The following is a 15,620-nucleotide window of genomic DNA, read 5'->3' as shown; positions in this document are numbered from 1 at the left end:
AATGTCTTTCAACTTAACATGATTGATATGAACATGACTGACTGTCACTTCTACCTTCACTATACCAACACGTAAAGCATTTCGGTGACAGCACTCACTGGATTCACCAGCACAAAGTACAATATGAAGGTCAGTGCAGACCTTTTAAAGACGATCAGAGATTTACACAAGTGAGGAATGCCTCTTGGAGCCAGCTATAAGCACCTGCAGATTCCAAGATTATCAAACCAAAGTTATTGAGAAATGTAGGCCAGTTTGCCAAGGCCCCCCTCACCTGAGAGAAAACTGTTTAGGATGGCCAGAAACAACCAATGATGAAGGCTCAGGCCTGCCATTGGAAATAAAATGGGGAGGCATTAACCCCCCCAAAACATTACAGCAACTGTTAAGGTTATCAGTGAAACTTTTACATTACTAAAAATTGGTGTAACCATGGAAGATGACTACCACAGGATTCCTTAGGATAGCCACAGCTGGATTTTTACTTCACACATTGGGTGTTCCATCTGTGATCTCAAACGCACATCAAAGCTGGTAGTGGAGCAGATAAAGTAACCTTGGCCCATCCCAAGTTTTAACCGCAACTCTATCAAAAATATGTGGACTGCACTTAAAAGACGGTACCGTGCCAGGATGTTAGTAGCTCATTTATGGTTACCAAAAGCGTCTGGTTACAATGAACTTGCTAAGACTTTTAATCAAATATCACATGTGCTGTAATTATATTTTTTCGACTTTCCTTCTCTAATTTTGTCACTGTGCTGATTTTAGAAAACCCCAAATTAAAACTTGCATACCATATTGTTAGAAATCTTCTCTATTAGTTCCTGAAGGAATTACAGCCTTCAGCGGTTGGGATGGAATAGACTTTGTATGCAACAACTGTTTCTTCTTCTTCACCACTCAAAGCTTCATGGGAGAGTGGCAAAGAGAAATCCACTGTTAAAAAAATTCAATTTAAATGTCAAATAGAATTCCCTAGAAGGCATGCAGGAGAAGGTTTTTTGGTCTGATGAGACATAAACACGACACATCATCACAAAAGCACTATCCCTATGGCAGTGGCAGGATCAGGATTTGGGGATACTTCTGAACAGCAAGTGCTCGAAAGCCTGTAATAGTGGAACATAAAATGAAGCAGCAAAGTTTAGGGAATTCATGGAAGACGGCTGGATGCAGTCTGCAAGAGAACTGCGACTTGGAAGATAGATCTGTTTTCCAGCAACACAATGAGCTGTAAAAGCTAGACAGAAGTGTTTTAGAGACAACAAGGTGAACTTACTAACCGTCTCTGTGAAACCTGACAGAGCTTGAGCAGTTTTGCAAAAAAGAACGAGGTAAAGCTGTAGGATCCAGATGTGTAAGGCTGATTCAGACATAGTCACACCGGCTCAATGTTGATGCTGTAATTTTTAGACTCACTGTAAACCTCTGACCACCACTGTACTACCAGAACCAAACTCAAATGATGTGTGAATGGCAGTTTAAAAATGTACAATTAGTGTCCTACGAGAATTTAGGACTGTTGACAGAATCCCCAACAATTCTCCTAGCTGCCTCAGCTCCACTGTAAACACACAAGTAGTTTTCTATGACACATTTTCAACAACATTTGCAAGCACATACTCTCCTGAAGTGTTGGCTTTCAGCTGCTATGGCTACAGCTGGAGAACACAATTATCAGGCTGCAACAAACAACAATCATGCGACTGTGATTAGTGATTATTGTGCTGACTAATTTAGCAATGTGTAAGATTGGACATTAGAAACATGAAATATGTCAGTCTGATTAAAAAAACTTCTAGACATTTATACATTATTGTAGTAATGTCTTGTTTTTGGTCATTTTTGCCAGTGCTGTGCTCTGAACTTTATCTCAGAACTTGAAGTTGTCTACAAGAAGAGTGTTGAAAAGTCCTATATCAAGAGTAAAAGGACTTAATACTGGGTTTTTGAACATGTTTACAAACTTTGATATCTGCCATACAAGTACTGATTATAAACTTGGAAGAGTACCCAAAATTTTTTACATGTCAGAGGTCTGTATTTATGTTTTCCCCTATTAAAAAAATCATGATGTTTGCCACTTGCCCCTCGTGTTTTTGTTGGTGGTTTTTCTCTGCCTTTGTCTCAGGTTGCTGTTGTGGATGCTCCAGAAATGAATATGTAATAAACCTTAAGTTTAAAACTGGGTTTATTTTCACCCTATTAAAGGTTATATTCCTGCCTGGCTAACGGGAGTCCAGATGAATTCCAACGTGGAGAGCAGCTCTATAGGATCAGAGCTGTCAAAGACCCCCTGCAGATCGGTAGGTTAAGCAGTCATTCTTTCCATTTCCATTTAAACTGACTGTGTTAAATATGGAACAAAGAAAGTGCACTTGTTTCCTTGCCCAACCCATTCTATTGTCTTCTCTGACCGTGTCTCTTTTACCAGGCTTCCATCTCAGTGCTACAGTCGTTTCCAGCCAGTCCGGTCAGTCTAAAGGGGCCTACAATGTGGCAGTCATGTTTGACCGCTGCCGTATCACCTCTTGCAGCTGTACCTGCGGCGCCGGAGCCAAATGGTGTGCCCATGTGGTGGCACTCTGCCTTTTCAGGATCCACAATGTAAGTTTGTCTGCAGGAAGGAACTGTATAAGATTTTTGGTCGGACAAAATAGGCAAGGTGATGACACATCTTTTCAAACTGCAAGTTCCATTCAGTGCAGTTACATTTTTTTTGTGTAGCACCAATTCACAACATATGTCATCTCAAGGTAATAAGTTGAGGCGGAGGTGAAGACATTATAAAATGTATACAGAGAAAACCAACAAACCAAAGTTTTCTTTGGGGCAAAATAAATGGTGGCAGTGTGAAGGGAAACAAAACTGTCCTTTACTGGAGAGGATAAAAAAATACCTCCAATAGAGCCAGGCCATGGGAGGGTGGCAATTTGCCTCGACCGGTACCTTTTAGTTTAGCCTTTTTTGCCAAAAAAGACCAAAACTTATAACTTTTGACAGATAATGTAGTACTGTGATCACTTTTAGTCTAGAGGTATACACTACCGTTCAAAAGTTTGGGTTCTCTTAGAAAAGTCAAGTGCAGAGGTTTGAGCAACATACATCCATATGCACATTGGCAGAAACTCAGAGGCTTTCAACAACATCCTAAACATCAAAAATTCCAGCTTAGATAAGCCTCTGAGCAGCACTGGATACCTCGGGTACCATTCTCTGAACCGTACTTTCATTCTCTGTACCATTTTCCAGCTTTCAGTGATCATGTTTTTCTTCGTCTACATGACACCAGGTATAAGCATACATAGTGAATATAAATATTTGTTCCCTTTCAGTGTCAATTTGACATCATTTCCTGTGTCAAATGGAATAGTGGTCACATGACATACTTGCATCTTACAACACTTGCTTCATGCATTAAAATGACGCAGTACTGTATGTCAGTTGACATTGTCACTTTTCCTCCTGAAGTGAATGATATTAAACAGCCAATCAATTTTTTGGGTGGATCTAAAAGGGAGCTGAGTTGAAAATACCCAGGCACTACCACCAAAACTGCACTGAGATAGCCTAGCCGCGCTAGACAACCCACGGCAACGAATTTAATTCTCTGCCAGGGTGGGTCTAGTTACCCTCCATAAGGCTTGAGGTTGGATGCTCCTAAAACTGGCCGGACGAATCACCATGAAGTGTAGAGTCAGAAGGCGGGCGTAACTAAGTGATGACAGAGGCGCGACGATTCTGACAGAAACAACTAGCCTAGCCGTGCTAGACAACCCACAGCAACAAATTTAATTCTCTGCCAGGGTCGACAACAAAAACGACAACATTCGTTGAGCTCCATTAGCACCGACTCTGAATAATCTTTCTGTTAACATGTCTGTAATATACTTGAGCTTCACCCATTGACTGTATAAATAAGGCTTCACCGAACTCCCGCATCCTCTGATTTCCGGCGCTCTAGGAGCCTATTCATTGCGCTGATTGGTTGTATACCTACCCAATTGCTGCAGAGTGACTTGATAGACAACCTTTTAGCCCGCCTCCCTCCCTGTCGAGCGTGCCTAGACCCTTGCGTCTTCAGAATGGGTCTAGCGCGGCTAGGCTCGCACTGAGAGCTTCTCCCTCTATAAAAACCAAAAGGTTTGATGGGACATAAAGACAAAGTGGTAGGCTTCAAGCTATGATTTTACTGCTTGTCGATTTGTGCTAACTGCTTGTCAGATCTGCCTGACCCACCTGGAAAATGTTACATTATTGGTGAAGATGTTATTCTAATATCAATTAGTACATTATACAGCTGGTCAAAGACATTACGTAATTATTTTCAATTAAGTACACATTTTTGTTGCATTATCAGACAGTATTATGGTTTTAGTAAATATGACATTATTAGGTTCTACAGAGGTTTTTTTTTTTTTTTTTAGAGTTAGAGACTCAGAGGGTTTCTGGTAAAGGGTTAATGGCCCCTCTGACTGAACAGAGCCTGATATAAAGTCATTGTGATGTGCCTTGTCTTTTATGTTAAAAAAAATGTGCACTGGCTAGAAACCCAACAGCAACAGGTGAGTGGTCAGAGCACATACGACATGGGTGCAAATACTGCCAGTAATGAGTTTCCAATTTGATTCCTATGTGTGCAGGCCTCAGCAGTCTGTCTGAGGGCTCCGGTCTCTGAGTCTTTGTCCAGACTGCAAAGGGACCAGCTCCAAAAGTTTGCCCAGTACCTCATCAGTGAGTTGCCGCAGCAGGTAATTGTCATACACTGGACCAGTTTATTCTCTCTATAAACCAAGATATTTAGCAAAATGTATATTATTTCTCTGTGGTTCATGTCACATACAGTATCTGATAACGAAAGTTTGTTCTATTTCCAGATCCTACCCACAGCCCAGCGTCTGCTGGATGAGCTGCTCTCCTCACAATCTACTGCTATCAACACTGTTTGTGGAGCTCCAGGTACAGAAGCATTCTGTGCCTAACATTTAATAACAGAACAAACTTGAGTCATGCAGATATGAGCTTTCTGATATTAGAACCACAGTCGAAGTTAAAGTCATTTAGTTCAACCTTTTATCTGAAAATAAAAGATGGGGTCTTTGCATAGTTGCACTGAGCCACGCTGTGAGCAACTGCGTTCTTCCTCTGCAACAAACACAAGCACACAATATGTTTTGAAATACTGAATGTCAATTATAGTGACCTGCTAACATTAAGAGCATCACACAGCTGTACCACATCAGCCACAACATTAAAACAACTTTCAGGTGAAGTGAATATCGTCGATCATATTGTTTCAGAGCAATGTGCTGCTGGGAAGCCTTGAGTCCTGATATTCATGTGGATGTTTCACATGTACCACCTCCTAAACATTGTTGCAGACCAAGTAGACGCACACATACACCCTCAACCACCCACACATATCGCACAAGCACTCCCAGATCCCAAACACTGCTCTAGAGCGACTCCAGGAATGTGATAAAGAACTCAAGGTGCTGAACGGCCTCCAAACTTCCCAGAGCCATTTGCCATCAGCTTGCTGTTGAAGAATCAGTTCTTGTTACGTCTCTTGTGAGGAGGGGAGATGGAGAGAGGAGTGTTTTTGTAGTTGGAATAATATTTGGTCAGCACACAAAAAAAGGAAATGGAAAGAAAATCTCAGACTTATTGTGCTGAAATACGGGGGGAAAAAAAGTGATTTTTTTTTCTTTTATCCCACTGTGACTTTACACTTTGTCTGCATGAAGCACTGTGGGACAAAAATAGGAAGGCTTTCAATAAAAAGAGAAAAATTGCCAATTTCTACTTTTCATGATGGGGTAGATTTTCTGTGGCTGCCTTAGAGAAATGTTGAATTAGTAATGTATGTGTATGTACTGTGTGTGTGTGTATAAAGATCCAACAGCAGGCCCTTCAGCATCTGATCAGAGCACCTGGTATCTGGATGAGTCGACCCTTAGCGATAACATCAAAAAGACTCTACACAAGTTCTGTGGACCTTCACCTGTTGTTTTCAGGTACACGCTACTTGTCTTACATGATTCTACTTAATGTTTTTGATTTTATTTCTCAAAGGCTTTAGCTGAAACACACTTTAATGACAGGGTGTATACTCAAACCCTTTCCTGACCTTTTTCAAATGTACACTCCACTTTATAAATGTGGTGTAAATATTACACATCAGCCGTATGTTGGAGAAGAAACACATGGTCGTTTGTTAATTGGACCTTTCCATAACACTTGTAGAGTTTGAATTGAATGCGGGCATAGTAAAAGACAGCTAAATTATAATATAGTGGATACCTGTGTGCCATAGATCACCAGGGTTATCCAGATAAAACTTTAAAAAAAATGTGTACTAGATATGTTTCTTCATTTTGATTAGCAATTTTAGTTGATTTCATATCTGAACTCCGTTTTAACTCCTCTTTCTTCTTCGTTGATGCCCCTCAGTGTTACTTCCCAAAGCATTAATGATGTTTGTGTGTGTGTTGTTCACAGTGATGTAAACTCTATGTACCTGTCGTCTACGGAGCCGCCAGCAGCTGCTGAGTGGGCGTGTTTGCTGCGACCTCTAAGGGGTCGAGAGCCGGAAGGCATTTGGAACCTTCTGTCCATTGTCCGGGAGATGTTTAAGAGAAGAGACAGCAATGCTGCTCCACTGCTTGAGATCCTCACTGAACAGTGCCTCACCTACGAACAGGTATAGTGTGACACGAAGTGAGCTCCAGCTGCTGAAAGTAAGGCACTGCAAAAATGACAAACCACAGAAATGAGATTATCTGTTCTAATGTAGAAGTTGACAATAGTGGGAACATGAAATAATATTCCTGTACACATGACAGCAGACTTAACCCGCCTAGTACATATGGAATATTCCTTACATTTCGAGATGTATTACATTTTGATATCTTTGTCGTAATTTTTGGTAGCCTTGGGCAGTGCTTAAAAATCTCAAATAAAATTGCACCTGGGGAAATATTGCACATGTTAAAACAGCCAAAAGTAGAAATATCCCTTTCACTGTTTCTGCCTCAGATCCTGTTTGAGTCCTTACAATAATGCATGTCTACCAATACTAGGTACTCTTAGTTACTCCTTCATCACACACACAATAAAAATTCTTTCTTAGATCCTACCAACTACATGACATAATGTTGTAGAATATACAGGTTTGTAATATTTATAGAGGTTATATACCAGGACAGGTCTGAATTCATGACATAAGATAAGCCTTTATCAGTCCCACAGTGGGGAAATTTGCAGCAACAACGGGGATAGTGCAGACATGTAAGGAGCATGTTATTGTGCTGTGCTATTCTGGTGATAGGCATGTGACGGTAGAAAATGTAGGAGTCATGGGTCAGTACAGCATTAGAAGCAAGAAAAGCACTCACAGAGCGCAGTACTCCGCCAAGGCTGCTCAGTCATTGTAGAATTTCCAACGTATAAGTCCTGATAAGTCAGCAGACATGGATTTGTAGTAGGATCACAATTGTGTGATCATCAGCAGGCGCTCACTTGTTGTTGTAGTTACAGTGACGCCATGTTTCTATCTCTCAATAATACAGAAATCTTTAATAAATCTGTGGATCCAGACTTGAAGCCACATCACTGCCAAAATATAATCAGATGGTCTTTGTGTCATTTCTGACTTTTTGTGAAAATTTCATCCAAATCTGTTGGTCTGTTTTTAAGTAATGTTGCTAACAGACACAATTTTTTATTCTTCCTTGCATTCATCAACCTTTGTACTATCACTTTTTCACATGACTATGATCTACATGAGTAACAGAGGTTACAGTAAGTACTTGGTACACACCATGCATTCTTTGACTCACATCTTCCCATTTTTTCTGTGTGTGTGTTCAGATCATCAGCTGGTGGTACAGTGTTCGGACGTCAGCCTCCCACAGCAGTGCCAGTGGGCACACTGGGCGCAGCAATGGTCAGTCGGAGGTGGCGGCTCATGCCTGTGCCAGCATGTGTGATGAGATGGTGGTTCTGTGGAGGCTGGCAGTGCTCGACCCCACTATGAGCCCCTGCAGGTCAGACCATTGACGCATCATACTGCTAATGAACCAGTTAAAATGTCACAGAATTTTGCCTTGGTAAAGTTATGTAATATCAGCATGTATCACCTTGCGATATTATTAGACAACATATTTGATATACAAAATAATAAAGACGGTTAAAAAAAGGCTGTGTATGCTCTCTTCTAGGCGAATGGAATTGGCCGGCCAGTTGAAGCAGTGGCACCTTAAAGTTATAGAGATTGTGAAGCGGGGACAACATCGCAAGTCCCTGGACAAACTGTTTCAGGGCTTCAAGCCTGCTGTGGAGTCCTGCTATTTCAACTGGGAGGTGGCCTACCCACTGGATGGTATCACCTACTGCTGTGCGGATAAGAAGAGTGCCACATTCTGCTGGTCCAGGGCGGTGCAGTACCAGAGAGGAGTCAAAGCTGCTGCTGCAGGAGGTAGTGAATTTTCTGAATCAGTGGGAGGAGGTAGAGTTGATGGTGGAGCTGGAGACTATAAAGGAAGAGGAAGCGGTCACACGTCACTACAGGAGGTTGCAGTGCGGCCAAAGGAGACCATTCTGAACAAGAGGAAGGGTCTCTCAGTGAGTGGAGGAGGTGGGGTTCTTGTCCGTCTGGGAGGGAGCGTCTCGCTGTCCCTAGAGGACGGAGGAGGGAAGTGCATGTACAAAGGGCCAGGATCGTCATCTGGAGGGAAGCTCAAACTTACACAGGGAGGAGTGAAGGGAGCATCTGTTGGAGGTCCTGGAGGGAGTGGAGGGTTAGGAAGTAGCAAACATGCGAGTGCCAAGCGGAGAACGAGTAGTGAGGACAGCTCCCTGGAGCCTGATCTGGCCGAGCTCAGCCTGGATGACGGCTGCAACCTGGCTCTTGGGGCTGAGGCCAGCAACACCTTTGAGTTCCTCCCCCCGCCACCAGAGATGCTGCCCTCTCCAAGCCCACTGCTCCGAGACTCGCGCAAGTACAACAGTAGCAGTGGAGGAAGCAAAATTTTTGAAACGAAGCGGGTCAATCATGCCTCGGCTGCACTTCCTGCTGTACAACCTGCTCCACAGTGCTTCCCATCCAAGGAAACTGTGGTGGTTGTTATGGACATGCCCAACACTGCAGAAACAGAAGCACAGGAGGAGCTGGAGCCTATCCAAAACAGAGAAGAAGACGTAGACTCGGCTGGCAGTAACCAGCCTTCCACTTCCGCAATGACAGCAAGATCAGGCACCGCCACACAGACATCTGCTAAGCCTTCACGTGGCCGCAGAGAGGTGGCGTCTAGTGGAGCGGCGGCAGCAGGAAGCGGAGCTGCTGCTGTAGGTGGACCAGCTAACCATGGGGCAGAGGCAGCAGGTGGAGCTGTTGAAGGAGAGGCTGTGGGTGAGGACGACTATCAGGCGTATTACCTGAGCGCTGCCTCGGAGGAAGGAGCAGACAGACAGCTGGTAGACAACCACCAGGAGGACGAGCCAGACATCTTTGCAGGCATCAGACCGCTTGAGCAAGAGGGACGCATGGAGGTAAGAAAGAAAGGCTCTATTGCTGTATGTTGCTTGCTTATGTGCTTGAAGCAGTCTGTTTAAACCTCTTAGGAAAAATGTTAAGTTATGTGATCGGGCATGTCTTGGACAATGTCTTCAAATGTTTTCTTGTGTGAACACTCAGGTGAATTTAATGCTATGGAACAAAAGCTCAGCAGCACAGATATGAAAGCCCAGTGCCCCTCTTATTGATGCACTTTTGCTGTGTGTGTTTGTCTATGTACAGGTGCTCTTTGCGTGTGCTGAAGCCCTCCATGCGCATGGTTACAGTAATGAGGCATGCCGCCTGGCTGTGGAACTGGCCAGAGACCTGTTGGCCAACCCTCCAGACCTGAAAGTGGAGCAGCCACAGACTAAGGTAAGTACATACTGGAAAAAATCCCCTTCTCAAAACAAGAAATAAAACTTATTTAAAGGAACTTTTACCTTGAAATAAGTGAAAAGATCTGCCAACAGAACAAAGGAGAAACAGCTTGGTAAGATTTTTTGAAATAAGATGATATTTACAATATTGAGATCTCAAAATTAGCTGGGAAAACTTATTTTAAGCTATATTTTACCAGGATTGTCAAGCTTAGGTGTCTTAAAATAAGCCAGATATGCTATAAAAAAGTTTTCACTCAAAAATAGATTTTCACTTTCATGTAACCTCTTAATTTGAGAAGTGTTAACCCTCCTGTTGTCCTCATTTATGGGCGCCAAAAAATATTGTTTCTTTGTCTGAAAAAATCCAAAAAATCTGCAAAAAATCCCCCAAATTTGGCAAGAAAATTCTTGTAAATATTTTCAAAAAATGAGTAAAAATCTTCCAAAAATGAGTAAAAATATCTGAAGTGATTACAAATATATCAGTAAAACTTCCAATATTTTCTTTAAGAACATTCACAAAAAATCAATTGATTCAAATTGATTTTTTTGTAAATGTTCTTAAGAAACCTTTTTAACATTTCTTTTTTCCACCAAAAAATGTTCAAAGATTTCCCAAGAATGTTGAAAATGTGGAAATCAGAAGTTTCACTGCGAAAATATATATTTTCCTTCACATTTTCAAACTTTAAAACGGGTCAATTTTGACCCGCAGAACGACTTTTATTATCTCTTTTATGTTGACACTGTTTCTGTACCATTGTTTAAGTGAGCAACAAATATTAACTCGTGAGAAAATGAATACATTTTACATATGGATGTGCTTATCTGAAGTGAAGTATTGTTTCTTCTTCTGATCATTTTTATGCTATTTATCTGTGTGTTGGTTTTAGGGTAAGAAGAGCAAAGTGTCAACCAGCCGTCAGACACAGGTAGCCACGAACACACTGTCAAAAGCCGCCTTCCTGCTCACTGTCCTTAGTGAGCGACTAGAGCTCCACAACTTGGCTTTCAGCACCGGCATGTTCTCCCTGGAACTCCAGAGACCACCAGCGTCTACCAAAGCCCTGGAGGTCTGCTAAACTTACACACACACACACATAAATAATTTTATAAACGTGTAGTGCACAAATGTTGCACAAGTCATTAGCAGCATTAACAGTAGTATGCAGGATGTGCTGGGTCCTGAGGGACTATGATCGTTGTGTAGAGCTGCAACTGAAGGGGTGCACATCAGGAAAGGCATAAATAATAAACAATAAATTAATTTAAAAAGAACAGCACAGTGATGCAGATTGGGAGGGAGTTAGAAAAATATTAAATGATATACAGAAAAGATTGAACGGTTCCATGTTATGATTGCTTGCTCAGCTTCTTGGTCATTTCTTAGTAAAATCAGAAATTTAATTGAAGATGAAAATGAGAACTGTAACATAGCTGTTATTATCTACGGTATATGGTGTATCCATAAGTCAGCGTGCCATTAGAAGGTGGAGACAGAGAGGTGTACCACACGTATTAACTGCTTGTGCTGATGAAACCAGGTGAAGTTGGCCTACCAGGAGTCGGAGGTGGTGGCACTGTTGAAAAAGATTCCTCTTGGTCTGGTGGAGATGTCAACTATTAGAGAGCGAGCCGAGCAGCTTAGGGATGGAAACTTCTGTGATTACCGACCTGTGCTGCCACTTATGTTGGCCAGCTTCATCTTCGATGTACTGTGTACCCCAGGTGAGCAATAATTGTTGTTTGTTGGAGTTCAACATTGTAAATCTAAATATTTAATTTACTTTTAGGATCGGCCTAATACTCTATGCAAAAAAGAAGTATTTTCTTTAATTTAAGTGTTATTTTTCTTTCAATTTTTTTGCATTTATGACTTATTTAGAGTTCAGATTCCATGTGGGATTCAGAAGGATCTGACATTCAAAAATGGTTAAATTGTGATTGTATATGTTAACCACAAGGCCACTTAAGAGGTCAAATAGGTTTTATAAATCAATGTGAATGATGCTAAGATATCTTTTCATACAATAAAGTAAGATTTATTAGTCATCTAAAGTGTTCTATCTTTGTTTAGGCAGTGTTAAACCAGACATTTGTGTTTTAGTCATCTACTTACTAACATGAACTGCCTGCCTGAATTTAAGTGACAATAGAGAATGACAGAAAAAGTGTTAATTTTTTGGGCCTAAATTAAGATCTTGTAAATGAGAACTTAAAGAATTAACATCCCTGTCACTTGTCTCCATATTGTTTGTGCAGTTGTGTCCCCAACGGGCTCCCGTCCGCCCAGCCGCAACCGTAACAATGAGATGCCCGGGGATGAAGAGCTGGGCTTTGAGGCTGCTGTTGCCGCACTTGGTAAATGTCTTCTTTTTCTTGCATTTGTGCGTGAATAAGATTCTGTCAGTGTTTATCAATAACTCCTTTTCTATCCTGACCACTTCTCTCATGTCCTCTGTCTTTGTACGTGCTGTTCATGGTCTCCCACTAACTTCCATCTGATTCTTTTCTCTTGTTTCCACCCTGTGCAGGTATGAAGACCACAGTTAGTGAGGCAGAGCATCCTCTGCTGTGTGAAGGCACTAGACGGGTGAAGGGTGATCTGGCTCTTGCTCTAATGATCACTTATAAGGATGACCAGAGCAAGCTCAAGAAGGTAAGGCCTGGTTGTTTTCTGTCAGCTCTGGATCTTAAGATTTGCTGACCACATCCAAAATTAGATATGTTTATTGTCATTATGGACACACTGGAAAGAAGGAAGTGTGTAACTGTACATAAAATTCGTGGTTTGGTATGAGCCACAGTACTACAGCAACTAAGGCACTTTAATGCTTCAAACTGTAAAAACGGAAATAACTCTGACTTGTTTACTGTCAAAATTTTCATTAATACAACTGCAACATACTCATAGTGAAGTTAAATTGACCATTAAAGCCAGCACTGCAGTCACAGCTACACTCACAGCTTCACTGGAATTGTCACAAAAGTGGCTGGGGCTTGTTATTTACATCTGTGTGAGCTCCACATGATGGTGACTTCACTGACCTATGAACAGAGAAGTAGCAGGTTCTGACTACACAGGAAAGCTAATTAAAACACCCACGTAATTTGTAGCTTTCTAGACTAACCTTGCAAGTATGCTTCACCTCATTATTTTATTAAACTTAACATAGACGTAACACAAAGAGCCTTTTACAGAACACAAATATAGTAAATGACTTCCACTGGTGATAAAGGGAATATAAAAACTATAAACGCACAGTGGACAATTTAGCAGCTGAAGAGATCGATGTTTTCTTCAGGAGCAGGTGACGACCAAAACAAAGCTAAAAGGACATGCATGTGTTCAGTGGACAGACGACAAAAACAGGCATGTTATTTGGTCGCAGATACGCGAAAATTCGCGTATCGAGGTATCAATTTTGAGACCCAACGTGAATCGCCCAAATTCAATGAGAAAAAAAATATGGGGTGTAAGGGGTATAGGGTTGGATCGCACGTAGTTGTCAACAGTGCGCTGGCAAAAGCACGAGTTGGAAACAACGATTGGAGAGCATTATGGAAAGTTAGATGTAGCTGGGAAAGCGAGGTGCATGGTGTGCGACGATGACACAAAATACAGCGACAGAGGATGTCAAGCGCTGATAGACCACATGAAAACGAAAAATCATGCCAGGAAATTGTACAAAAAGCGCTCTAACCACCAAATGCCCAGCAATTTTTTTCACAATAGACGCAACAATAGGACCAAACATACGGGATCAGTAGTGTGTACTTGCAACAACCCAGTGGCATTGCCCCACAAGTTCCTCAACAGAAGAGGCTCACTGCCATGGTCGATCGGAAAGCACACATAGTGATGACTTCATGTGGCTCGTTCAAATTTGAATCCAGTATAAATATTTGGTGTCATCACATTAACATGACTTTGTGCTGTTTTTGGGGGGATGCCTAGAAGGTCCCATACAGACATTTTTTTTAAGCCTTCATGTTTAAAGAATTCTAGGTGTCAGAGTTCACCAGAATGCACCATTTCAGCCTTTAAATTTCAAAAGTTTCTTGCATGGGAAAAGGACAAACCCTCCCCCCGGCTCGGTCGCTCCGCTCCCTTGCTTCCAAGGATTCACTTATTTGGTAACTTCCCAATGACATGCCTGCAAAAATAACATAAACTTGAGTCAAAAATCGAGGCTTATGTATTTCTCTGTCTGCATAGGCATCTGCTTATTAAGAAATGAATCCTATCAATTATAAAAATGTCTTGCTTTTGCATTTCACTGCCTGTCCCTTCATTGGTTTTAGAAGATCTCATTTAAGGACTTCAATTGGAAAGCAGTGACACATTCACACAAATATTGATGAATGTATTCATTCCTTATCAATAAATAAACGTTGGGAACAATGTACAGATCCCATTGCTGCCCTCTAGTGGCTACAAATTCAGTTAGCCGTTTGATGCCCAACATGGGGTCAACATGGGTCAAAAGTGACCCAAATCCAGTAGAAAATGGGTATCTCCTGACTCACAGTGCACATCAAAGGGTTAAAGCAGTTATAAAATCTAACTTTCTGACTCACCGCATGTAAGCTGTGGGTGTATGTGGTTGGCTGATCATTTCAGCTAGATTTGTACTCTCCTGCTGCTATCTGCGTGTTACTGTTTTCAAATTTCTTTTCCCATACTGAGAGGTGAAAACAATTTAGCTGACGCTGAGCCAGTAGCAGAAACATATTATTTTATGCTCTTCATAGTTTCTAAAATATACGAGTAAAATAGACTGACATTTGCTCTGTGAAACCTCATCAAATAAAAGAATGAGTATACGCTGATTCTGATTCTCACACATACAGTGTACATTAGCTGTTTACGGTTTTCTTACCTCGTGTGTTCTCCCTTTCCTGTGCTTCTCCATCCTTTAGATACTGGATAAGTTGTTGGACCGGGAAAGTCAGACCCACAAGCCCCAGACTCTCAGCTCCTTCTACTCGAGTAAGCCAGCTGCTGGGAGTCAGCGCAGCCCGTCTAAGCATACTGCCACCAACCACAGCGGGGTGAGCGGAGCTACGGGGGGTGTCTCCAAACACGCCCCCTCATCTTCTCCTGCAAGCAATTTGGCAGCCTCCTCCTCAAGCTCTTCCTCAGCGGTGGCACCGACTGGGGAGGAGGTGGCTCCTCACGCTGAACTGAACCCAGTGCAGAACAGTCCAGCAGGGGAGAGTACTGCTGAGAACAGAGAGCATGGTGAGAAATTCTACTCCCACCATTATGCAGTTAGGTTTCTGTACAATGCATGTTCTCCTTCTGGTTGACAACATGTGCTTTTGCGTCAAAATTCTAACACTGTAAAAAAGTATAATATTTTCCATCAATTCTTTAAGAAAGCGAAAATATAGTATATTCTCGACTTATTAAACATAAATTGAAATATTTCAAATACATTTTTTTTATGCTGACATGGGTGTCTGTGCATCAAGAGCCACCAGATGCAGAGACAATGTTAGAAGCATTTTAATTCAGTTCAGTTTTATTTATATAGCACAGATTCATATGTCATTCTACAACACAGGCAAGAATTCAGACATAAGCAAAAACCTGTAGTAAGTGCAAAAAGTGCTTCAAGTGCGATTGGTCAAAGGTGTTGCCATCAAGTTACAGAATAATTGCCAACCCCCCC

The 15,620-nt window shown here is 41.7% G+C and overlaps 1 protein-coding gene and 1 long non-coding RNA gene across 3 annotated transcripts in view; one reads left to right on the top strand and one right to left on the bottom strand.

Moving 5' to 3' along the window:
- zswim8 (zinc finger, SWIM-type containing 8) overlaps positions 1-15,620 on the top strand; it is a 39,267-nt gene that overhangs the window by 12,296 nt on the left and 11,351 nt on the right. For both annotated transcript variants that reach the window (XM_051959901.1, XM_022200353.2), the window contains exons 3-16: positions 2,215-2,309; positions 2,438-2,610; positions 4,647-4,754; positions 4,881-4,962; positions 5,900-6,020; positions 6,505-6,706; positions 7,876-8,051; positions 8,226-9,555; positions 9,803-9,934; positions 10,836-11,015; positions 11,487-11,670; positions 12,205-12,303; positions 12,477-12,601; positions 14,866-15,187. In XM_051959901.1, coding sequence (XP_051815861.1) covers positions 2,215-2,309; positions 2,438-2,610; positions 4,647-4,754; positions 4,881-4,962; positions 5,900-6,020; positions 6,505-6,706; positions 7,876-8,051; positions 8,226-9,555; positions 9,803-9,934; positions 10,836-11,015; positions 11,487-11,670; positions 12,205-12,303; positions 12,477-12,601; positions 14,866-15,187 — 3,329 coding nt within the window. The remainder of the gene's footprint in view (positions 1-2,214; positions 2,310-2,437; positions 2,611-4,646; positions 4,755-4,880; positions 4,963-5,899; positions 6,021-6,504; positions 6,707-7,875; positions 8,052-8,225; positions 9,556-9,802; positions 9,935-10,835; positions 11,016-11,486; positions 11,671-12,204; positions 12,304-12,476; positions 12,602-14,865; positions 15,188-15,620) is intronic.
- On the bottom strand, positions 12,655-14,950 carry LOC127537496 (uncharacterized). Its single transcript, XR_007947168.1, has 2 exons — positions 14,826-14,950; positions 12,655-14,099 (listed from the first exon to the last, which is right to left on the bottom strand). It is a non-coding gene; the product is annotated as an uncharacterized LOC127537496 (long non-coding RNA).

This window comes from Acanthochromis polyacanthus, chromosome 15 (genome assembly GCF_021347895.1).
Source record: "Acanthochromis polyacanthus isolate Apoly-LR-REF ecotype Palm Island chromosome 15, KAUST_Apoly_ChrSc, whole genome shotgun sequence".
Taxonomy (NCBI): domain Eukaryota; kingdom Metazoa; phylum Chordata; class Actinopteri; family Pomacentridae; genus Acanthochromis; species Acanthochromis polyacanthus.
This window is presented reverse-complemented; position numbering and strand designations above follow the sequence as displayed.